This window comes from Sorghum bicolor, chromosome 8, assembly GCF_000003195.3.
Source record: "Sorghum bicolor cultivar BTx623 chromosome 8, Sorghum_bicolor_NCBIv3, whole genome shotgun sequence".
Taxonomy (NCBI): domain Eukaryota; kingdom Viridiplantae; phylum Streptophyta; class Magnoliopsida; order Poales; family Poaceae; genus Sorghum; species Sorghum bicolor.
Genome location: NC_012877.2, coordinates 60570108 through 60595849, shown reverse-complemented (window position 1 = coordinate 60595849; position 25742 = coordinate 60570108). Strand labels below are relative to the sequence as shown.

Sequence of the window (25742 nt, the reverse complement as noted above, 5' to 3'; positions counted from 1 at the left end):
GAGAAGTGGCTGAGATTATCTATCATAAGGCCAGTCTCATTATATAGTTTTATAGCGTCATTACTAATACAATGAAACTTGGATGAAACACTCACTTTCAATGTAAATTTTTATTCTAGAGTTTTATAGATATTTAATTTCATGACTCATCGATAGTTGGTAATTGTGCGAAGAGAGTTTCATCTAGATGAAACTCATTTCTTCTCTCTCTTCTTAAATACTGTCACATCATCAAAAAGTCGATTACCTATCTAATGCAACTTGAAACTCTCACCGAGACTGACCTAATGGTAAATGGTTGTTTAGACACAAATTTGGGGCTATTTTTTATTGTGTTTAATTTTGTCATTTTTGTTATTGATAGTAGTGAACATGGGGCTGTAGGCTGACTGTGGAGCTCGATGGTACCACAAGATGTTTACGCTTTTCACAAGTAACACCCATGTTTTGTATTTGGTGGATTGTGTTGCCCTTTTTCTTTGTCTATATTCGCTTCTCTTTTCAGCCATACTTTTTTTTTGTTAGCCAGCAGTATTGTTCTCTCACAATAAATCAACCAACAGTAATTTCAGCCATGACTTTTTAGACCAGCGAACAGACCTTCGCGGCAGTGTTACAGATTGGTTCTCAAACTAGTAGGATCTTTTTTTTCTAGTCGGTTACAATAAGATCTCCTTTATCCGGATGGATATTTAATTTGTGTTTTTCCCTGTATCACACGATCGGATGAGTCTTTCTTGAATTGGTAGTACCCGAGTCATATTGTAGCTTGCTTCATAAAGACATAAGTGGATAGTTTACATGTAAATTTAGGGATTACTTTATATCTACTGCATGTGTGACGCTAGCGTGGAAATGCTGCTTGGCAGCTACAACCAGGCCGCGCAGCTCCTCTCCTAGAACTGATGGCCACCATGCCATGTCGTCAAGCTTTTGCAAAAAGACCCTAAAGATATCTGATTCATAAGTTTTGAATGTTTCTTGGAATATCTTTTGAATTATCTCCTAGACGGTTTTAATCAGCTAAAATCATGTCCAGCGCCTAAGCACCTTTATGAACCTAATCCTACCCTTCCACTAATGTATGAACATTTTTCTTTGTGTCTTGCTAGTTTTGTTTATTACTAATTCAACATTTATGGTTAATTGTGGTCTAGCCCTTGAATCTTTCTAATAGAATAATACACATCTTTATTTTTCTTCTATATATACATGTCAAATACATAGGGCACACTAGACATTTCACCTGTTATACACTTTCTTGAGAAAACAAGATTAAGCCGTTTTGCCAAACATTTTTACACAAGGATTTAGTTCCATCGAAGAAGCGCTGCTTCTCCGTAGGGAGCCGTTTTGAAAGGAGCTGAATCCTGCTAAATTAGCCTTGTATATAGCGGCGAATCATTTGCGAAAGTACCCTAACCATGATAATTTTTCTTTGCGGGTAGCAATAAAATTTACATGTATATCGTTTTCCAAACCTCGTTTTTCCCCATCTAGCACCTTATCACCTAGATCACTTATTCAACCCATCACTTTCTTTTACTGTGTGCAGTAGGTAAACAATAATTCAACCAAACAATGTATATATATATATATATAGCGTCTACTGCGTTTGGGACTGTATTTTATGGCCAATAATGCACTTGAAGAGTTGACATTAGAATCCGTTACCAAGGATACAGCTAGCTGCACGAAGTACAACGTAGACGTAGGGGAATGGAGTTGTATCCTCGATCGAATTCGTTGCAGAGAAGCAATTAATTAGTTGCAGTTCGTACAAGACTTGTAGTACCACTCCAGTTCATCACGGGCAAATTCTATGGATTGTTGCACGTGCGTGGTCAGCCAATCTAGTGAATGTGTTGCATATATAACTAGATGCCATTAGTTTTTGTCAAAGACTATGACCAATCGGGACGTTTTTCTTATACGTATCTGACTATATATCTGTATGATATGCCGGTGATGTGCTTTCTCGAATCATGAATATAAGTACATCCTTCTAGTCCTATGTTAAGTTAAAAAAAATCAACGTTAATTATTAAGTAAAAATATACATAAAAAATGTCTTCCTATATTGAAATCTTATGTTATAAAGGTATTTTCATAGTAAATCTAGAACTGCCCCGTTTTAAATTATAAAATATTACATTTGAAGTTCAAGTTGAGAAGTTTTGATCTAGAACAAAATCATTAGATGAACTTATATTCGTACTTACGATCCCATGAAGTAGATTGTATAGTTGACAAATTTTGATTTGCTTTTTCTTGTATATATTATTAGTGTACTGCCAAATGGGAATTTTTGAAGTATCCTTGTGACCTTCCGAGGTTTGACTTTTTGAGAACAAATCAAATACTCTCTCTATTTTAAATTGTAACATTATTATGTTTATATACATAGCAAAAGCATATATGTATTTAGAAACATCAAAACGACTTATAATTTGAGCCGCCGAAGGAGTAGTAAGGCCAGTCTCAATGTATAGTTTCATGACACAGTTACCAAGACTATAAACTAGGTAACCGAGCCACAAGAGTTTCATGGGGATGAAACTCCTCTCTCATCTGATGAAACTCCTTCATTTAATGACCCTGCTAAGTCAGCAATTTTGCTTATGTGGCATCCTATTTAATGTGCATGACACTCTCATGAAACATGCATTGAGACTGGCCTAATAACCCAATTACTTAAATTATTCCCAAGTAGAGTAATAATAAGTGCTTGAGCCTCAATAATTATGGGCAACGACGACTTATATCAATGTGGTCGACCAATGCAATCTATCTAGCCTAGGCACTGTGTTAAGTACTTGTCAACTGGATGTAGTTTGATGGACACACTACCGAGATCGGGACGTTTTGTTCTAATTAATATGTCTGATGTGGTGACAGTGTGATCTGATTAACCATTCGGTTGCTTTATTTCTATAATCAAAGAGATATACTCCTACTACATAGGTATGCATATGTGTCCATTTGTTCTGTCATAATAATAAGCAATCAACTTTGACTGATACTAGCTCCATCCATCCCAAAAGTAAATCAGCTTGTCTACGTATCTTGCTAGTATGTACCTAGACGAAGTTTAGGATGGAGGAAGGACTATATAAAATATGTTTTCTTAAAGACGTTTTTATATTAAAAGTATCTTAATTTCATAATAAATCTAAGAGATAATAGGAATCAGCCTTTTTAAGTGAGCCTGTGTAAATTATCATATATTGATGCAGAAAATTTAAAAGTTTTGGCGTACAACAAAACCATGCATTTGTTGACTTTGTAATTTTGTTACTAGGAAATTCCATTGCGGAAAAGAATTTATTATCTCAGCAATTAGCTTGTAATAATTGACTAATTGTAACGGGATTTTTCTTGTATTAGTTGTACGTACTGCCGTATATATATGTGGAGTATAGTATATATAGGTTTGCGTTCGTCCTTCCGAGGTCTGACCTACCGGGAGAAGGAATCTCTCTACACTCGAGTTAATTTTATTCGCAAGTAGATCGAGTAATATAAGTGCTCTAACCTCAATATAGTTGTGGGCAACGACTTATCATCGAGACACACAATTAATTAATAAATGCTAATAAGTATCCATTGTAAACATGTATGAAAACTTCCCTAGCAGGTTTGGACTATAGAGAACACTAGCAGCTAGTAATTAAGTTTGAAATTAAAAATTCCTCAAATAGGGTTAAAAAACTTAACTAAATCTCTCATATGCTATTAGTCATCAATGGCTGTCGAGGGATTTAAGTGGAGAAAAATGACTTGGCTTGTGGCGTGTAGAACAACTAAATAAGTGCCACCACTAAACTTGTGCCAAGGGACCTCTCCGTGAACCGACGAGGTCGCCTCTGATCTTCACACCATGCATATTCTTGATAAGAACAATATTATATATGCATGCATATGCTTGGCGTTGGATTATTGTGATAAGGATGAACCGATTCGCAAATTGCGATTGATAATCCAACACACATGCACTAGCATATACTCCGTACATATATATGCATTGCTTGCTTGCGCGTCTGTTCTTCTTTCCGAGGTCTGACTTTGCAAAACCAAGCAACACTGAACAATGGAATGACAGACCGGCGATGCATTCGCACCCACTCATGCATGCAGTCGACGATCAGCGCCAATTAAGCTTATCTGATGAGAGAGGGATATATATATTTATCCGATGATTTTATCCCAATACATCACGACGACACATATGCTAGGTGTGTGTGTGTCATCAGCTTAGATATAGTATAGTACATATGTCACACATGTACGGCCGTGGGGTGTGTGTGGATGATGATGATGATGATCTTGCATTGCCCAATTGTAAATGCAAGTTTTTTCTCCCCATCAATTCAGTTCAAGGGTGAGATCCAACAAGTTTCTCGATACCTACGTCATATTATTAGAAGTACAGACATGTAATAAAATTAGGAGATGAAGTCCAATGTAAACTCTAGAGATAATAAAATATGTTTAAACTTATACTAGTGTAGGGTTTTTACAACATTCAATCTTTCCAGAACTTCCTGTAATGATCGAAAGTACTCCCTTAATTCTAAATTATAGGATGTTTTGACTTTTCTAGATACATTAATTGTTTTTTGTTATGCATCTAGCACATAGTGAATGTTTTATAATTTGGATTGGAGGGAGTATTTGTTAAGAAAAATACCTTGCTCTGCATACTGAGGAGAGATTACATGGAGAAGGATATATATTATCATCCTCTCAATCTGTCATCGAAGGTTATATTATTGTAAATAGTAGTAGTTTGTTCAATTTGTAATTTACTTATATTTGAAGGGACCTTTTATATTATCTTTCGTAAGATATGTGTAGGTTATTTAAAAACAATTCAGGGGTTTATGTTGGTAACTTATTTTAGATGCAATCTAGGTGTTACATTATGTTTTTTTGTCATAGTAATAGTACAAGTGATCAATAGCATTTTAGAAAAAGAATACATCCAATACCTATTACTCGCAATGATGATTAGAATCTACCAAATATTGGATATTTTTTTCTTTTATGACGATTTTCTAAATTTTTGAGTCTGTTTATTTGTCTGAAAAGTCATGACTGAAAGTATTGTTCGTTGATTTCTTGTGAGAAGAAAACACTGCTGAATAATATTGGATTTTTTTTTTCTTTTATGATGATTTTCTAAGTTCTGAGTCTGTTTGTTTGTCTGAAAAAGACATAGCTGAAAGTACTGTTCGTAATTTCTTATGAGAAAAAAACATTGTTAAATGTCTGATAGATTTGATAAATAAGCTTAAGCAAACATGTTCAAATCTTTTTGTTCGAACTGTATCTTGTGAGTACTCCAATTTACCTTTTTTTGCATTAAACGGACCGTTGAGACAGTCTAGTCGTCGCTTGCGTGCGTGCCTGTACGGCCGGTGAGGTTGGACTTTTGGCTTGCCGATTGTGATGTGACGTGTCTTCTGACTTCTTGTAGGTAGGCAGGTTATCAACACGCTGGATTGGCTATCGCTGCTTGATGATGGTATAGTAACACGGTGTGGAGTCCTTGAATTTCTTATTCAATTCCTCATGTTTATAATCATATACTTCCTCTGTTATGAAAAGAATGCAAGTCTATAAATGCATTCTCAATTCTTGGTTAAAGTGTTTGAAGTTTGACCAAATATACAGATAAAAATATTAATATTTGTGTCATCAAATAAATATACTATGAAAATATGTTTTATGACAAATCTAATAATACTAATTTAGTTCGATAAATATTAGTACTTTTTATATAAATTTTGTCATTGTTCTAGAATTGTATTGTTTTTATTTAGGATGGAGAGAGTACATATAGCCAAGCAATGCAATGCATGCTGAACCACCTTAATTATCTATATATATAGGCATAGCCAATCCTGAACCTCCTTAATTATCATCTATCTAGATAGTAGAGATAATGCCAGATATGTATCAACCTTCAGATCAACTAAAAAAATAGGAGTATATATATCAAAACTTTCATCCAAATCCTAAATTCTGAACAGGTCATACCATTTTTTTACACGTGTCAACGGAAATGTTGTCACAACATTTTTTGGGGGCAACAGGTAGCCTGTGGTCCAGTCAAACTCGATCATGAGGTATCCTGAGCCAACCGTGCATTATGTTTTATTGTAAAAATGACGATTTTGGACAAGTACATTAGACTATATAGGTGCAGATACGTGTCAAAAACGGTTACACTTTATATGTTCATTCGTTATAAAAGGAACAAGCAGGAGAAGCCCACCGAAGGTTTAATTTCAAGCAAACCTATATATATTTACATTGACATTACAGTCTCTAAATGTCACACCGTGTGATAAGGGTTCATCGTTGTTCTACTATGGTATCATGTGGTTGGCTCGATGGTACGGATATAAGCAAGACTAGCCCGCTACATATAGTCTTAAGACCATTTTGATACAAGGGCTAATCACCATCTTGCTAAAAATTAATTCAAAGTAGCTCTAGTGCCTCCAAACGAGAGAGCAAATAGGTGAGCTAATTATTTAGTTAAATAGTCTTTAGCCAACTAGAGCTAGCCAACATCGGTTAAATTGAGCTATTTTTTACGTACTTTTCTAACCCAACTTGTAAATAGTCCTAAACATGCCTTCATTTAGGTGAGCAACCAGTATAAAGTCTATAATATGCAAGCGAGACAGCTCACAAACCCACATACTTCCTCTGTCTCATTGAAAGTATCATTTTTTATTTCCAGTTTTCTAATTTGATTATTTATCTTATTCAATTTTTTATGCAAATAGTAAAATAAATATATTATTGTTAAAGCATTTTTATTGACAAAACAAGTTATAATAATAAATAATACTTATAGAAAATTTTTAAATAAGACGAATGGTCAAATAAAAAGTCTGAAAGTCAAAAACGACACTTTTGATGGGACAAAGGGAGTATAAGCTTAATCGATAATTCATATAAACTAAGTCTATAAAGTACAAATAGAAAATCCAGGCTACCCACATATCCCTACTGACATTGATGCATGAAATACCCATGATTGCTTCATTCTAGATAGACTTGACTGTAATTCATGCATCACCGTTAAGTTACGCGTGTGATCAACGTGCAGATACATCTGTTTGGATTATCAGAGATGCTGTGGTTGTGGTTCCTAAAGAATTCTCTGGAACACCCTGTTCTGACTTTTGGGCTCTTTTATTTCAGGCCACTGCATGCATCATCATTGTACTTTTCATTTGTTTCTGATCCAGAAGCTATCCACTCTTTTCTATTGGCTATGGCCTTGTTTACTTCCATCATAAAACCTAAAATTTTTCAAGATTCTTTGTCCCATCGAATCTTTAGACGTATGCATGGAGTATTAAATATAGACGAAAATAAAAACTAATTGCACAGTTTGGTCAAAATTTACGAGATGAATCTTTTGAGCCTAGTTAGTCCATTGTTGGACAATAATTAGCACAAACAAACGAAAGTGCTACAGTATCACGAAATTTTTTCCTTCGCGAACTAAACACGGCCTATCTGTATGTGTTGCTTGCTTTCTCAAGGAAACAACAGCAAATGGATTAAGAACATCTTGTGGACTGTCTGCTCGATCATGTGTATACATACCATTATCCTTAATATAGTCTTAATAATGTGCTTACGAATAACCAACATGCCAGCCAATCGAGTCTAATATATATCTTTCACGTAAATTAACATGTATATACATTTTTGCAGATAAGCACATGACGTATATGGCACATTGTCACTAGAATTTTAAACTGATTTCTTCATTTGCTCACACGCGCCTTTTGTGTGTGCATGTGCATGCATGAGCATACATGCATATACTTATACACACACACAATTGTGGAAGTAGAACCATGCGCCTTGTTATCAAATTAGCGAGGAGTGTTTACGAAGTCAAACTGGAAAATGCAGTTGAGATTTGAGATTGAGAAAAGCAACAGCTAGCAGGCAAAACTGAATCTGCATTTTGTCTCTATCGTCATCGATCCTTATCTTTTTGGCGAATTGACAGCTAGTATGCATGTGTATCTCCAATCCATTCTGGTCGGCCGCCTAGGTGTCATATGCATGCGTATGCGTCTCTATTGTCGAACCACCACCACGCTTAATCTGACAGGACAATTGGTGATGGCGACCAGCTGCAGCTGCTTATGTTTGCCATGGTCATCAGCGCCTAATCTGTCTCATGCCTACTTGCCTCCGGAGAAGCTAGCTGATGGCGACTGAGAGCGGCGTTGACTGACAATGTCAACGACGAACCTACTAGCTAGCTAGGCATCAAAAAGTCTGTACATAAATGGTATTCCCTCGGTCCTAAAAAGAGTGTCGTTTTAAAATTTTAGAAATCTTGTTTAATCATCCGTCTTATTCAATTTTTTTACATAAATATTATATATTTTTATTAAAACTTATTTTAATATTAGAGATACTTTACTAATGATTTATTTATTTTATAATTTAAAAAAAATAAATAAAATAGACAGTCAAACATGATGTCTGAAAGTCAAAAACATCAAAAAAAAATTTGGACGAAGGGAGTTCATTCACAAAGCACCTTTTTTTCTCGCTCTGGATTCAAGTCGGATAGATGTACTTGGCTACTTGCAGTTTTTGGCAGCTCCTTTGTGCACGCAAAGGTTTTCACTCTGCTGGATTCAACTCTGATAGCTAGCCGAATTTTGTTTTCATGTTGGGTTGGCATCTCTGGCCTGTTGGCTCGTTAGACTCTTTGGCCCAATAGGTTCTCATTCTGGATTCAACTCTCGTACGTGTACTTATCTGCAGTTTTCCACAGCATCGTGTGCGAGGTTTTTTCCACAATGGATTCAGTCAACTCTGCCTCTACTGCGTGCTTGTGCTCGTCGGCTCTCTTCCAAATGCATTGACTTAGTTCACCAAAAATTTTAGGTTTAGCTACTATAGCAATTTCGTTTATATTTAAAAATTATTGTTTAATCATAAACTAACTAAGCTTAAAAGATTTGTCTCGCAAATTATAAGTAAAATATGCAATTAGTTATTTTTTATCTATATTTAATACTTTTTGCATACGTCTAAAGATTCGATGCGATGGGAAATCTTGAAATTTTTTAGGAACTATTAGTCGCATGTGTTCAGTTCAGTCAAGTGCTTCTGAAGACCACAGCCCAGGTCGTCAGTTACAGCTAGAGCTTCATTGTGCTGGCAGATGGCTCATCAGATGTTTCTGATCGATCTGCAGCGATCTAGAGTTCTAGACATCGAGTTATTTAAATGTCCCCTACGAAGTTAGAGATTCAGTAGAAAGAGATCTTGAAAACAACTTTGCTTCTCATCAATAATAAACTGCGCATGCAATTGTTATTTTCTGAATCCATGAATTGAAAACAGGTAGACTTTTAGCTAGGGATTAAATGTTCAGTTGTTGTCCTTGCACTGACTAAAGCTCATTTCCAGATGCCACTAGATCAGCTACATGAAGGTTAAATTGGAACCTGCAGTTGAGATTTGAGATTGAGAAGCAAAGCAACGGCAGGCAAAACTGAATCTGCATTTTGTCTCTATCATCGATCCTTATCTTTGGCGAATTGACATGCAACTTTTGGGGAATTGACAGCCGGTTCTCTCCATTCTGGTCGGCAGACTAGGTGGCATATATGCGTTTCCACTGTCTACTAACTACAATCGTACTGTACGTCTGTACCACGCTTGGTAATCTGACAGGACAATTGGTGATGGCGACCAGCTGCATGCTTATGTTGATCAGTTCCAATAATCTGTCTCATGCCTTCCAATAATCTGTCTCATGCCGAGCTACTTGCCTCTGGAGAGGTTGATCTGATGGCGACAAAGAGAGGGATGGAATTGAAAGAGAGTAAACAACTCACAATGTCAACGACGACCCTAGGCATCAAAGTCTGAACATAAATGATAGTACATGATTTTTTTTTCCAAAAAAGAAAAATGATAGTACATCAGTACATGCCATGCGTGCACAAGGCACTTTGTCGTGCTCTAGATTCAACTCCGATGTATACTTGCAGTTTTTTACAGTTCCGCGTGCAAAGGTTTTCAGTTTCCACTCTGGATTCACCTCTGAATGATAGCTCATTGTGCAAGGTTCTCATTCTGCACGCATGGATTCAACTCTGATGTGCTTATTATTTGCAGTTTTTTCACAGCTGCTGTGCAAGGTTTTCACACTGGCTTCAACTCTGCCTCTACTGCTTCTGCTTGTCGGCTAATGGACTAACTAATCGCATGTTTTCACTTCAGTCAGCGCTTGAGATCGACCACAGATCGTCGGTTACAATAAGAGCTTCATTTTGCTGGCTCTCATCGGGTGTTTCTGATCTTCAGTGATCTACAGCTCTAGACACAAATTATTTCTCCTACAAAGTTTGACATTCAGTTGAAAAATGATTGTGTGGTGTGGTGATAAGTGAAGGACGTTCGTGCAAATCATGAGGTTGCAGGTTCTAAGTCCCTGCTAATACAGTTGTGCTATAAACACTTGTCTGCCCATACTTGTGCTGCTAAGTAGTTTTTTTTCTTATTTTTCATGATTTTAAAACAAAATCTGAAAATAACTTTTAGTCAATTATGTTGTCATCCCTGGAGAATCTAGTTTCTGTAACAAAAAAATCTAAAAAACAATTCTAGTCAATTATATTGTCATTCCTAGAAATCGATTTTCAGGAGCTAGCAGTTTTAAAAACGTCTCTGAAAATGTTTTTTTTTTACAAATGATGCAGTAATGGTTTTAACAACTAGCACTAATTAAACTGTGCATGCAATTGTTTCCTTTTCTCCGATAATCCCTGAATTGAAAACAGGCAGACTGTAGCTAGGAATTAATTGTTCAACTGTTGTCCTTGCGCGCACTGACTGGATCTAGTTTTCAGATGCCACTAGGGCCTTGTTTAGTTTTAAAAATTTTTTATAAAATAGACATTGTAGCACTTTCGTTTGTATTTAATAAATATTGTCGAACCATAAACTAACTAGGCTTAAAAGATTCGTCTCGCAAATTACACTGTGCAATTAGTAATTTCTTTTATGTATATCTGATGTTTCATACATGTGCCGCAAGATTTGATGTGACGTAGAATCTGAAAAATTTTGCAAAATTCTTTAGGAACTAAATAAGACCTAGATCAGCTACACTTACAGCAATCTCTGAGACCAGGCGGCCAACAACTAACATTAGCTCGCCCCCCGGAGGCGCCGTGTGCATTGCATGCGTCGTGCGCACTCCTCCTCCGTCCGTCCTCCTCGTCACCGGCCGCCGCACTCCATGGATGCCTTGTGCCTCTCCTCTGCTTCCTCCATCGATCTTCCTCAAGAACACTCCATGCATGATCCTCCGTCTTGTCGCCGTCCCCTCGTCCGCATCGACACTCAATGCATGTCTTGCCTTGCCTTCCCTCCTCTGTTTCTTCCCTTCGCTACCTCTCCTTTTCCTTCCTCCCTTACTTATATATATCGCCATGGGCAGGATACGACAGATCGGACCACTAAAGTTGATCCTTGGGCTAGGGCACGGCTAAGACTGAGAGGCGTCTTCCACCTTCGTCGTCGAGCTCAGTGTACATGCGCGCGTATAGATAGGTGACACCAGCGGCCGAGGTCGTCGTCAACCTCTCTCCTCCAAGTCTCTCCACAACATGCTGCCATGGTATTCTAAGATGTCATTTTTCTATACCCTATATATATAATACTCTGAATTGTAGATCACTTTAGCTTTCTTTGAAGGAAAAAAAATCTATGTAACCACCTTTAACTATACGGGTGTTTGTCTACTTCACCTCCTCGCCTAGAAAACCATGTATTTTACTCTATTGATGAAAATATTCAAAACCGTCTAAATAACTACTGGGTTCGAATGCTATTCTGTTGACGCGCATGCTAAATTAATTATGTGGATGATGTGGGTCAGCAAATAATTAAAAAAAGGCTTGTTCGTTTGTGTGAAAAGCATAACTAAAAGTACCGTTCGCTGATTTGTTGTGAGAGAAAAATACTGTTAAATGGCTGGCAGATTCGACAGATAAGCTCAAGCGAACAAAACCAGCCAAGAGGTTATTTATTAGATGGCTTATGATACTTTAATGAGGTAAAATATGGCAGGGTTTTCTAGGTGATGGATGGAGTAGATGAACACCAATACTTAGGGTGGTTATGTACACCTTTTTCTCTTTCTTCAAATTCAAATTTCTTAAACTCAGACCGAGTTTATAGAAAAATACAATAACGCCTACAACATATGCCCATCACCTAAGCTACTGTCTAGTTACATATTTTATACTTGTTGCCTTTTTCCTTAAAATGCAACATCTAAAACATCAAATCGATCATCCATTTATTATCTGAACTAGTAGATATTAATATTTTTTGTAAAACCTTGATGAAAAGTAGAAAAACTTGACTTATGATAAAACTAAAGTGATCTATCATTTAGAATGGAAGGAGCATTTCAAATCAATCCAACTCCTAAACAATTAAGTAATGTGGTCCCATCTCTCTCCTTTAGCACTCCCTCTAAAACACATATGTTGTAGGTTGAAAAACAAAAGGTTGCGCAAAAAGAATGATGAATTGGAGAGTAGGGTGCAACAATTGGTGCACCAAAACAACTTGCTGCGCGATGAGAAGAATGAATTGCAGAGTAGCGTGCAGTCGTTGGTGCGCCAAAACAACTTGCTACAGGATCAATTGGACGAGAGGACAACGGATATGGATGTGTCCTCAAGAAAGGTGTCCACACTAGAGCATGAAAACACCAAATTGTCCCGTGAACTGGTGAAGCAACAGGAGGACACCAAGAAGGCAGGTTTGTTGTTTATGAATGCTGCGGATAAGTACGAAGAGGAAGCAAGGAAACAACTTAGCGAAAATGTAGATGAATTGGTGAACACAAGGAAAGCAGGCCTAGTGATGATGAACACCGCCGATGCGTACGAAGAGGCAGCAAGAAACCAAATTAAGGAAAAGGAGTGGGAATTGGAGGACACAAGAAAAGCGGTTCTTGTCCTCATGGACGCTGCTGACACATACCAAGAAATAGCAGACAAGCAAATTAAACATATGGTGGAGGAATTGAAGGTCATGGGGGCTGAGAAAGCAGAGATTGATGCAAGGGTAGCATCTTTGGAGTCGAGGCTCAAGATTGCACTTGATAAGAATAAGGAATTAGAGGGTCATTATGATAAAGTGAAGTTTGAAAATAAAAACCTTCAACTGGAGGCTCAGAGGCTTATGATAGAGTTGGGTGTATTGGTGAAGGCGAAAGATGCATCTACAAACTTATGTAATACTGAGACACCAGAAATCATGAAGGAATTGGAGGACCTTGAAACAAAGGAGGAGCAAACTCAAGAAAATGAAAAGCTTCAACTGGAGGCTCAAGAGCTCATGATGGAGTTGGGTGTATTGGCGGAGGCAGAAGATGCATCTACAAACTCATGTAATACCGAGACACCAAAAAACATGAAGGAACCAAAGGACCTTGAAACAAAGGACGACGAAACTCAAGCTAACAAGGATTTGGTGAAGGGTGAAAATGTACTTTGGTCAGGCATTTTTTTAAGGGGACCGGAGGGGTTTCCCCCCAACTGACTATGATGTATTAAGAAGTTAGAAAAGTGTGCCACTCAACATTTAAGAAATAAAAAAAATGTTAAGCAGGATTATCTTGCTTTCCCTCCCTCTCCCTCCCTCTCATTCTCAATGGCTACCAAAATAATTTCTAAGTGAATCAGTGGCCTTCATCCATGGCAACCAACTTGGGAGAACGAATGGAGACATTGATGCAGTTTTCCAGCTGTTCCTTGGTGTCAAAAGCTGCTGCTAGTGCTTCGAGTGCTGCGAAGAGGACTGGCGGTTCACGAGATGAAAAAGGTGGGCCGGCTTTCACTGATGCGGTCTGGCCCAAACACTCGAAGAAACCCAAACTCATGTGCCCGACAAGAAATCCAATCTCAGCCCGTCTCACGTGCACGGCCGGCGAAGCTTATCCAGTCGCCAAACAGTGGCTACCACGCTCACGCTGGGGCTGCTCGGGAACGTGATACGCAGTATAATATTTTTATAAACTATAGAACATAGAGGCTATATAGTTTCGTCTCGTTCCTTTAAATTAGGGAATGTGTTTCACTTTCTAAAAGAACATGTCTGAGACGTAGTGGTTGGCTTAGGTAATTTTACGTATTGTTTTGAACCAAATGAGTTCAATTCCTAGCGTGGTATAGTTTATTGTTGTATTTTTTATTTCATTTTGGACTGTCCAACTCCAACCATAAGGCCTATTGCAGGTCTAGGCCAATGAGTCAATCACCAACCAGATTTTTTACCAGTCGCCGCCGCCGGCCGCTCACACATGGGCATAGCGCAGTATGCACGCACACTATGAAGTTCCATAGTCACTTGAGACTAACCTTCCTATGATTGCTCCTGCATGCTCCTGCATATGATTCACGTTCCACCGTATTTGGGAACGACATTCCATGATATTTCTGTTCCACGTTTCGGGACAAAGTTCCCGGAACAGGAACGTGTTCATGTTCCCGTATCCCGGCTGCTAAGCTGCAGCCTACTGATGGAAATGCTTCCGTAAAAGTAATAATATATCCCCCAGTTCAAAAAAAAAGTACAGTTCTTATTTTTCGAGTTAACAAATTTTAAGTTTAATTAAATCTATATAGAATATTTTCATAGTAAGTTTAGTTAGAGACATAAATATTAATAATGTTTATTTAAAAAAACTTGGTTAAACTTAGAAAGTTTAACTTATCTAAAACCTAGAATTGTATTCTTTTTTAGATGGAGAGAGTATTTTTATGACCTTTTTTATCAGTACAGTATTTAAACTTTAATGTTCTCATTTCTTGAACAACATATTATAGTCATCAATAAATAGTTAAATTGAAAATACAGTGAGTTTTCGACCAACTAGGAATTACCGACAGTTTCCCTCCCTTATCACCGGAGTTGAACCAAACATATATCACGAGTAGTAGACAGATCACAGATCCTCGCGAGTTCGTAATGAATGCGTGTTTGTTTCGTGGCAGAGATTCAATATACAAGTGATTAATGGCATCAAGATTGTCCACGCTTAAAGCAATTACATGGACATATCATGATGCGAATCCTTAATCGAGCATTGAAACAGCTAAACTGTGTAGAAGAAAGACCTTTGTCTGTGACTCTGTGTAAACGGGCAAGATTTTTTTTAACCCAACTAGTAAACTAACTAGACCCTTGTCTTTGAATTGCAACCACCACCTCGTTACAGCGTGGGCATCTATAGGAGCTTGTAGCGGAACAACGTGTGCGTAGGCAGTAATAGCAATACCTGAAAACAGGAAAGAATCTATCTTACGCAAATTTCAACACAGCAAAGCTTAGATACCATAAACAGCATGCTTTTTCACGCTTTGACATTTTCCACAAAAATAGACATTCATCTGACATAGTATGATTATAGAAGTTGTCTAGAAATCCTGAGAAGGATCCTACCATCTAGAGATGACTACACACATGCTTTTCTTATATGTCTTCTCTCTGAATGATCAAATAGTCGTTTCCAAGGTTATCTGCTAGATTACTACAGTGAGCTAGTGTAACAAACACCAGCCTCAGAATCCTGAATAATCTAATAATAGCTATCAGAACATGGCTTTTCTAATGTGCCTCTCTGTTGTGCAAAATGTTAGGGTGGAATCTACTAAAGGGAAAATACCACAAAGGGAGATATATATGACCAACAGGGCACAATAAGAACCAGCGTACCTGTGTTGGCATGGAAGAGCAATAAAAGGAATGCTAGGACTGGACCGACATATAGGACAATCTGCTTCATCGCCAGATGAACCTGCCGACTTATCTTTGGAGAAGGGGAGAAGGAACTTCTTTACTGAGGATGAGTTTAGCAAGGGGAGAAGCAAAAGCAACATTTCCTGAACAATTATTCAGTGTCAGGCATCACTTCAAGTTCAACTAATATCTACTAGCACTGCCAGTACATCAAAATAAGGTTCTGTTGAGTAACAAGACACTAGCAAAATCACCAATTTAAACACAGGTAAAATACATCTAAGTGACACTAAAAGTTCTCCATTGTACAATATCAGCAATGACCATAAGACTAATATCAAGATTGCTTCACAGTACTGTACTCGTCTGGTGTTTCAAGAACATGTTCAAATTTCAGACCAAATAACAATTTAGCTTAAATGACAGAGATAAATCCGTTGATTTTCATCCTTACTAGCCATCTTGCAATAAGGTGACTCTAAAGAACAGCGACCAATGTTGCAACTGATACTTTACTTTTGTAAACAATAAATAGCTGGAAAAACTAAGTCTTTATATGCAATGTGACATAGTCCGATAAACAAGCTAGAAACCTTTTAGATAACCAACTGTTTGTGAGAGAACAGCAAGACTGTAAGAGCTTTACCGAAAACTCATTCCAGACCAGCTGCCGATTCATGTACTCAAAGCTAACAGCTCTGTTCATGTTGGGGCTCCCGTAGACAAGTCTTGCTTTCAGAATCCTCTCTACAATAGTTTTGTACCTTTATAAACACACAAGCAAGGGTTAAAATTATGCGTGTGTCATACAAACATAATCATAATTAAAAAGCAAAGAGGATGATAATCTATTAAAAAAGAGTGGCTTTCAATTTTCCAAGAGATTATGCTGATCTAGCTCATTCAAATACACTCTCATTGGTCAATTTCCTATCAGTGAATAGTACATGCTGTACTTGTTGACAGTGTTCAGTCTCTAGATAGATCGTTAACTTTGCTAAACTACGCGCCACCTGCTACGGCAATGATAATATGACTAATTTCTACCATCCTCTTGATACAAGAAGAAAGGCCATAATTAAACAGTTATAGGAAGATACCTTCCACCATGAAGAAACAATAATAGGTTAAATAACGAAGCAGCCCTGTACAATACTTCAGCATTCTGCACTAAGCCCCAAGCACGGTGTGCTAGTGGTCTCTATATCATGAAATAGAAATTAAGTTATATTAATACAAGTGAAAAGGAATTGTAAGTTTTCAGGAAGATGTCAGCGTCACCTGTTCAGAATCGCCCCATCGACGGAAAGCAGAAAAAGACTGTAATCGTGACCATATATATTGGCCACCAACAAAACTAATACAATAAAAGATCTTTTGAGAAACAGAAAGCCCAGGTCCTTCCAATCCTGTTCTAACTGAAAAGCAATTGGAATCCATTAGATGTTACTCAGATAATACTCATCTACGTATCAGTAGCAAACAACACAAAGTCACAAACCGGTATGGAACAAATTCCTAGGAAGGTTACAAGTGAGAGAATTTGGCTAACATAACCTTAGTTTGGTTCAGTTCATTTGCTGAGTTGACTTCAACTTTTGTTTTTACAAAGAAAAAGAGATTGCCTAATGCCTGTGGCATGCAATGTGAGAAGACAAGGTCCAACCAAGCTATAATTTGATATTACAAGGACACACAACAAGAATCTCCCAAGTAACAATAATGATGGCAGGCCTTTTCTGTCCTGCTTGTCGGGCCTACTTCAGAGAGCAAAACCAACAACTAGAGAAACCAGTAGTGTCTGGCTGATGAGAAATACCCTGAACCAAGACCAAGTTTCAGGAAAATCTCAAACCAGACCTGTCGGAGAAACACACAAGAGCTAGGAGATGTTGAATGGTCTAACTAATGTCGTCCAATAGTCATATTTCCCTATTTTCCCTCATACAATCAAGAAAATGACCTTAAGCAATGTTGTTCAGCAAAAACAGATAAACAATAATCAAAATATCTGAAAGTGATTCCACCAGACAAGATGACCATAATTCAACATTTCATTCTACTCTGCATTCATATTAGACATTTCTACAAGCAATGATAGGGTCATATGTGTACACCATTCTACTCAATAGGGTGCAAAATTCATAGTGAACATCCCATGAGGTGAGGATATCATGAAAAAGCTTAAGATTATCAAGATAAGCAAAATACCACCATGAACCAAAATAAATTTCAAGCTGAAACATGAATATGGAAGTAAATTTAGGATTTTCAAACAAATAAATTTAGTAGATTATAATAGTTATGTTTTTTAGCCTAAGATTTCTTGGGAGCATGCTTTCAATTACTTGGAATCTGTGGTGATTTGAAAATTTTACTTGAATATAAATTGCAAAAAAGAAAAAAAAAGTCGTTAAATCTTTTTTCACTAAAAATAAAAAGGGCAGGTAATTAGCATAATTGTAAATGCAGACTCTGCACACAAATTTATACCCCCCAAGAGGTAGGATCGGCCAACTTTTAACATACTGGGGGCCTCGACCAAAGCATGTAAGCAAAGGATATTGTAGTGTAAAGGAAAAGCACAAAATGATGTGCTTTGTCTCAAAATGTTCAGGAAGACAGTATGATCAGCATGACATATAGAAGTGGAAAGCAATATGAAATCATACAAAATATTACAGCAGTTGACATAAAACTTTGATAGAATTACCTTCTTTTCCAGTGATGGGTGCTGCCCATTCATCTCTATACCTCAGGTTCATCAGTGCATTGCCTGGGGTTGGCTTGTCAACCCAAATTGAGAACCTCCAGATGAGGAACTCGAGGAAAGCATCGAGTTCAGGCTCATATTGGAACAAGAGTCCTGGCTGATATGAAGAAAAAACATCAAAACTGAAAGCAATAACTAGCAGTGACAAATTGACAACAGGCAAAACAGCAGAGTTAATAAAGAAAGCACCTTCACCAAGGAGAACACCTTGAGTAGCTGCTCTTTCAACATGGCAGACATCTCAACATCTAGCCTTGCAGCATCAAACTGGTTGACCCTAGATATTGAAATCGGGATAATGACCTGCATAAGAAAAACGACATCAAATTCCACATTAGCCTTGCTAGGTGCCTGCAAGTATCATGCCCATTCCAACAGACGTCACAATCACGAAACCTCTCTTTGCTTAAGAACCACTAGATTAGTGAAATGAAAAAATTACGAACCAACAGCTGCATCAATGGTGGCAACTAAATATGCTTCCAATTCCAAGAGATCAATATCATCCCAAAAGTTCATATCAGTAGTACTTGATAAGCAAAACTGTAACCCAGAACAGCAAAACTAGCTGCCATGAGGGTCGTGAAATTAGTTGACTTCGCCCTCGGAGAAGCTAAAATTCCACTATGCTTGTGAGGGGTTTCAAGTCTCTACCACTTCACATCTCAATATGCAGCATCGAAAGTGCCATACAACAAAATTATAAAACGAATCCCAGAACACTGGGGAAAACACAGGGTCATCTACCTTGGAGGAATCGCGCAGTGACTCCCACCGCGGGAGGAGACGGCGGAACTCGACGACCCATGCGTCCTGCGGCGGCGCCGGCCCCTCCGAGGCAACGGCCGACTCGACCTGGGGCATGGGAGCAGGGGCGGATCCCCTATTTTCTGGAAAAGAAAAAAAAATCGAAATTTCTCATTTATACTGCATATGTATGTGCATGTAATCGGGTCTGTTGCGAATAGAAATGATGCCCAACTACAGCGGGAGTGGAGAGGAGGGGCCGAGAGGGCGTACCTGTACCTGGTGGATACCGAGGTAGTCGGAGGACCGCACCGCCGTCCGACGCCGGCCGGTGAAAACACTAGCGCCGTGCTTCCAATCCGCGAGTAGGCGCACGGTCGAGGGAGACAGGGCGCCCGGGGAAAAATCTGTTGGGGGTATCATTGTCTTTTCATGTGGATCTTTTTTTTTTCATTTTTCTTTTTCTTTTTGGCTCTTAATCCACACAGACTTAACGGTGTGATAAAGTAGGGGCAAACAATAGCTTCATTGCAAAATTGAGAAATTGAGAGAGTAAAATCACAAAGTTAGAAAAAAATAAAGATAAAATTACCGTTGAAATATGGAGTAGACTCAACGTTAAGAGTGCATCAAAACCATTTAAGAGACACACAAGAGTCGACTCTTATCTTTGGATTGATTCATCATGAGTAAAAAACTAAATTTGTCTACTAGAACTGAGTGATACGTCAGTCTCCTAGCCCTTGCGACTAGTTTATGCGCTGATGCATTCAGCATCTGCAAAAGGAAAATAGAGAAAATTCATGTCAATGAGTAAGGATGGGTCTAACACCACTAGAGAAAACATTGGTCACCTTGAGGTAAAAGTGAATCTTTTAGTACATATAAATGACTTTTCTTTGGTGAGTCGATACAACCACTGTCCACTGTGGATGCTTTGAGTAGCAAGCCCACCCAAGATAAGTGTTCTTTCCTCCAACTTCTCTAGAGATTAGAGCCTTCTAGTAGCACATCCTAGACTAGATGTCTGGTTGGATCCACCCAACTAAAGTTTAGCTAGCTAAAATTTTAAAGCTAAATTTAGCCCGCTAAAAGTTCTCCTGACTTAACTTTAGCTGGGATGGGGTGTTTGGATCCTTCAACTAATAGACTCAGCTAAACTTTAGTTGGGTTTATAGCTGGACTGAAGTAGCTAAATTTTAGCTGGTCTTTTAGCTGGACCATTTGGATCCCTACCAGCTAAAGTTTAGTTGGCGGATCCAAAAAGGTTCCAAGATGGAGCAACGAAAATAAAAAATATAATAAAATAGCAATGAGATTAACCATTTAAATAGATGTCTAAGTGAAAGTGCAGTGATGTATGCACTGGAGACATCTAAACAAAATTGCTTCTTTCACGAGAAGATTTAGGCCTTGTTTACTTCCACCCTAAAATTTAAAAAAATTTCAAGATTCCTCGTCACATCGAATCTTTAGGCGCATGCATGGAGTATTAAATATAGACAAAAATTAAAACTAATTGCATAGTTTGGTCGAAATTTACGAGACGAATCTTTTAAGCCTAGTTAGTCCTTAGTTGGACAATAATTACCACAAACAAACGAATGTGCTACAGTGTCGCGAAAATTTTTCCTTCACCGACTAAACACGGCCTTAAAAACAAGAGAAAGGATGTCCTTCCATCTCTTGCACAAACGAAGAGGAGGGTAGAGTCATTTGTGTGCTTTTCAAGTGAACCAATGATTTCACAATTACTTGCCAATATCTCTCTCATACCTTTTTATCATTTATGGCTCGGTATATTTTGGGTGTCTTAGGTGTAGAACAACTACACCAATCCATTCCAATTTTAGTGATCAAAACTCTACTGCGACAATGATACTGTAGGTTTTATTGCACTATTAGAGGAGACATACCTGTCTATACAAATTTATACATTAAGTGAAATGGTTGGCATATGTATATTGGTGATATAATCATAATTAAGAACTACGTTTTCTGAGATTATTTTGGCATGTACGGTATCACGGTTTGTTCGATTACTAGTGAATGCAACAGGTCTGCAGACACGAGTTCGTCAGCCAGACTTCAGATTTCAGAGGTTAGGTGCACACAAGTTCAGAAGAAGTTCATCAGATATTCAGACTTCAGAGTTGAGCATCACTTAGGTCATGTTAAGGCTGAAAAGAATGCTGGAGTTCTAGTTTGGATTCTGAATTGCTGTCAACATTTTTATATAGTTCTATCTAGTGTTTGAATTAGAGATGCCAACTTGCTAAGAATATCCTCATATGCAAATACCATGGCTTCCGTTTGGTGCAGGCGTGAGTTTCAGTACCGAGTCACTGACGACAATCAGAAGATTCGTGTGACAATCAATCAATCAGCTAACCAAGTCAACCTTCAGGTTTTGTCTGAGTGAGATTACCAGAGTACAAAAACCCATGAAGAATAGATTAAACAAAATGGTTTCTCGTCACAACAGAAGTCACAGACAAATGTTAGGTGACGAATGAAAGGTGCGTTTGTTTCTGCAGGTCTTCAGTTCCAGCCACAGTTGCAGTCGTCTACCCTGCATGATGAAATGAAAACAACAAATTCGTCAGCAAATGAGGGTCGGCCAGGAATTCAGTGGAAGGAATGCATGAGATAGAGCAAGTGAAGTCTGCACAGATAATTAATGTCAGGTAAGATTTTCATAAAACGTCATCAGGCATGAGTAATATAGCATTGTAGCTAGATGGTTGCAGTAACTGACATTGCATAGTGCAGAAATGGTAATGTGATCAATCAAGTAGTATAAGTGTATAACTTGTAACTGCTGTTGGGAAAATAACTGCAGGATGGGTAGTCGCTGTGTACTGCAGTTTGGATCTCTTGCCTTGTATTTGCTTAGTTGAGCCCAGGTTAATCTCTAGTAACCAACAAAAAACCACCTTGCTTCTAGGCTCTAGGCATGTTCACAAAAAAAAATCACCAAAATAGCAAAACTGGGTAGAAAATTTCCTACACGCATGGTTACTAATGCAGGACACCAAGACTGGAGAATATGTATCAGAAACTTCTTTAACCAAGATACCAGCCTCCAACTCTAATTTTTCAGCATGGAAATGCAGATGATTAAACCATTCATTCATTCATACTACTTTTTTTTGACAGAGGTAAACCCAGTTTTCATGGAAAGCTTAGAATTCATTCATAATACTTGTATCTCAAGTTCCCAGCTAGATACGTTATTCATGAAAACCTCAATCTACTGACACTACTGAACAGGTCATGCGTTTAAAAAAAGGCCATTTCTGTTCCTCAAATGTATTCAGCTACCCCATGACCTTTTTTGCAATACAGTTCCAAATTAATGAATATAAGCTTAGGAAATAACAGTAAGAAATAGAACTTATGAACTGAAAACCGGGATCTTATAACACGTTTTATTGCTAAAAAAGAATGTGCGCGGTTAAACAGCTGATTCTAGGAGAATCGTTGAATGCTGAATGAATAGATAGACTTAGTGTACTACTAGAAGCGAGAATTGAGAAGATCATCCAAAGCATATCGATCTCAATGATGACTCATCATGTTTTACAAATTATTTAGATTTAAGCAAGCAAGTGAATTCTTTTTGTTTCCACAAATAACTAACTGTCAAGTCGTGTTTGTGAAGTCACAGTCACAGTTGGATTTTATCTGACCATGAATAGTATTCCTGGAAGAATGTAAATTCAATACATCCAGTCCAGAAACCATCCTTAAACCTCAAACTCACTTTATTGATCACAAATACAATTTGCTACTAGTTGTTTTCGATTTTGTTGCAGCTCCTTCCATTTTGATTCGGGAGCTGTTCACTTTTGCCAAATCTCGACAAAGAAAACTAATGCTGTTCTGAATGAAATTATTCAGAGTTGGCGAGGAAATCAAACTCTCACCTCCAAGAAATAGTCATCTGAAATGCCAAGCTCTGGGTGCCACTTTTCAGGTCTTCCGTTCCTGCTTGAAGTCCCAGAGCTGCAGCCTCGGCTCCGAATTGTCTGGCACCATCGGAGAAGCAGCAGCACTGCCTCCAAGAAAGAACGGCAGTCCGGTGGCATCAGCCGGAGAAGCGGCGAACCTCTGCAGCAAGCACGCTTGCTGAGACGTCGGCCACAGCGGCGCAGCAACGGCGGCATTGGACTGAAGTGTGCCCCGGTCGAAGGCGACTGCGGGGTGAGGCTGCTCCTGGAGGAAGGAGAAGTGAGGCATCGTCTCGAACGACGACAAGGCCGACGCGGCGTGCGCGCTCGGAGGCTGCGCGGCGTAGTAGGCGAGCGTCGGCTGCTGCTGCACGGGCTTGCTGTCGTTGGGGGAGCAGTGCAGGATCAGCTCCGCGAACGCGCCGCCGCCGCCAGCGGCGTTGCCGTTGTAGGCGTGACTGGCTTGCTGAGCGGCGGCGTTGTCAGCTGAGGCGTTGGCGAGCGAGAGCACGGAGCTCTTGCTGGTGTCGGAGGTGCTGACCTCGGCGTCGTCGGCAGCGCCAGGCGGAGACGCAGCCCCGGCGGCGGTGGGAAGTGCGAAGGAGCAGTCGAGCGACGGGAGGCCGTCGATGGCGGCGGCTGCGGCGCGGATGAGCCACTCGATGGCCTTGCTGGGCTGGTCGACGCCGAGGCGGTCCTGGATGTCGTAGAACTGGATGGCCGTGGGCACGGAGAGGCGGACGCGGCGGTCCCGCAGCCCCCGCGCCGTCACCACCTTGCTGTGCCGGTCCTTGCCGCCGGCCGCGGCGCGCGCCACCCGGCACGTCCGCCACGCGGCCGCCGACGCCGACCCGCCGCCGTCGAGCGCGCCGCGCGGGCGCTTGCAGCCGGCGGCGCGCTCCATGCCTGCTGCTACTGCTACCTCCTCCATGCCGCGCTCATCCCCTGTTGCCGTTGCCGTCGTCCCTGCTCATTTGCCGGTGGAATTTCTGAGAAAAAGGTTCAGCTGAGCCAGCAAACAGATTGATTTGATTTCATTCTTTTTGGAAAGGGAATCATGCTAATATGGTAAGGGAACTGCGGATTTTAAGCGACAAATCCTTGGAGAAACTAAAATTGATAAGCAATTGCAATTCCAATCCCAATCAGTCAAAAGGCAGGAGCTTTTGTGGACGGAATCTACTGAAAGCAACAGGAATCCGATCGAAAAAAAAATAATAGACACACACAGGATGGGATGTTCTTGAGTAAAAATTCACGGTGCCGGCTCTTTTCCAGCTGTTTAGCTTTACAGTGACCACTGGCAGAAAAAGCGTGCAAAAAGACGAAGATTCGGCTCCATAAATATACAAACATCTTATCGCCAAATCTGGTAAACTGAAGAGAGCCTTTGCAGAGTTGTTGGGGAAAATTATGAAGGCCTTGACGACTGATCGAGTGACTGACAGCGCTAGAACCTCTAACTACTCTTGTTGCATGTACGGTACTGTACTTACTAACCAACCGCACCAAATCTGGACGGTACGCGGACAAAATCAGTGAGAACTTGCAGTAGAAACAGAGGCAAAGAAAAAAAAACTGACGCTACTCATCAGCAAGAAAGAAGAAGACAGAGCTAGGAAGAATATATAATGGTAGCTGAATGTTTTTTTGAAAGAAATGGTAGCTGAATGTCAGTATTATATCCAAGAACTCGATGGATGGATGGATCCCCAATGCAAGGCATGCAGCAGGTTGCAGGAAGCATCCATCAAATCAACAAATCCGTTCGAATCTCGCTCGGGAAATGCAGCGGCATGAAGAAGCATGCGGATATGAGTGGAGGAGAGATTGGAGATGCAAGTGGATCGATCCGTGTGCTCTGTACATGATGATGGTTGAAGAGCGAGGACCGATCGAATCTTTGGCGAACACAATGGAATCGGAGGAGAGGGGGATGAACTAATCTCACCTGAAGTAAGCTCTGGAGCCTGATGGGGATGGATGGATCGATTTGGCCGGCAAGGGGAGCGCGCCCAGAGTGAGTGAGTGAGTGCTCCAAGACCTAGAGAGAGGGGGCTACAGGTAGCCGACCGAGGTAACCTGCACCAGCTGCAGCCGCTGGGCCTCCCTCTCCCTCCTCTCCTCTCCTCTCCTCTCCTCTCCCGGAGGCCGGAGCAGCACGCAGCCAGGAAGGACAGGGGGACTGGGGAGCAGGGGGACTGACGGAGTGTACAGTAAACACTACACAGTACACACTGGTGTGTATACGGAAGCACATTTTTGCAAAGGGGACCTCGGGTCGGTGCTGCGACGCCTGCACAGTAGCATGCAGGGGCTTGACTGAAAAAACTCCCGGTTTCGTTTCGACAGCGAGCGACAGCTTGGGATGGAATTCCAAATTTCTTTCCAGTTCGTGCCATGCGCACTTTTGTTTCTCTCTCTCGACCCTTGCGGAA

At 39.6% G+C, this 25742-nt stretch overlaps 2 protein-coding genes across 5 annotated transcripts; both read right to left on the bottom strand.

Moving 5' to 3' along the window:
- Positions 15027-19779, bottom strand: LOC110429933 (peroxisome biogenesis protein 2-like). 2 transcript variants are annotated; one of them, XM_021446708.1, is made up of 9 exons: positions 19625-19779; positions 19352-19494; positions 18794-18907; positions 18545-18701; positions 17113-17249; positions 16932-17032; positions 16478-16595; positions 15808-15974; positions 15027-15370 (listed from the first exon to the last, which is right to left on the bottom strand). In XM_021446708.1, exons 2-9 carry the CDS (start codon positions 19466-19468, stop codon positions 15265-15267), a joined length of 1017 nt encoding a protein of 338 aa, XP_021302383.1. In that variant the 5' UTR covers positions 19469-19494; positions 19625-19779; the 3' UTR covers positions 15027-15264. The 2 variants fall into 2 exon arrangements, with proteins under 2 accessions (XP_021302383.1, XP_021302384.1); XM_021446709.1 differs by having other exon boundaries at positions 15032-15370; positions 19631-19756.
- LOC8084416 (transcription factor PCF8) lies at positions 21721-25508 on the bottom strand. Of its 3 annotated transcripts, none has more exons than XM_021445921.1 (3): positions 25256-25508; positions 23281-24310; positions 21721-21923 (listed from the first exon to the last, which is right to left on the bottom strand). In XM_021445921.1, exon 2 carries the CDS (start codon positions 24233-24235, stop codon positions 23327-23329), a length of 909 nt encoding a protein of 302 aa, XP_021301596.1. In that variant the 5' UTR covers positions 24236-24310; positions 25256-25508; the 3' UTR covers positions 21721-21923; positions 23281-23326. The 3 variants fall into 3 exon arrangements, with proteins under 3 accessions (XP_021301596.1, XP_021301595.1, XP_002442549.1); XM_021445920.1 differs by having other exon boundaries at positions 23281-24293; XM_002442504.2 differs by having other exon boundaries at positions 23281-24270.

Bases quoted from the DNA above. Each gene is read 5' to 3' on its own strand.
- LOC8084416 (XM_021445921.1), bottom strand. From the start codon at position 24,235: ATGGAGGAGGTAGCAGTAGCAGCAGGCATGGAGCGCGCCGCCGGCTGC.
- LOC110429933 (XM_021446708.1), bottom strand. From the start codon at position 19,468: ATGCCCCAGGTCGAGTCGGCCGTTGCCTCGGAGGGGCCGGCGCCGCCG. The intron at 18,702-18,793 runs GTGCTTTCTTTA...TCTTCATATCAG, and splicing joins AGGTGTTCTCCTTGGTGAAG to CCAGGACTCTTGTTCCAATA. The intron at 17,250-18,544 runs GTAATTCTATCA...ATTGCTTTTCAG, and splicing joins ACCCATCACTGGAAAAGAAG to TTAGAACAGGATTGGAAGGA.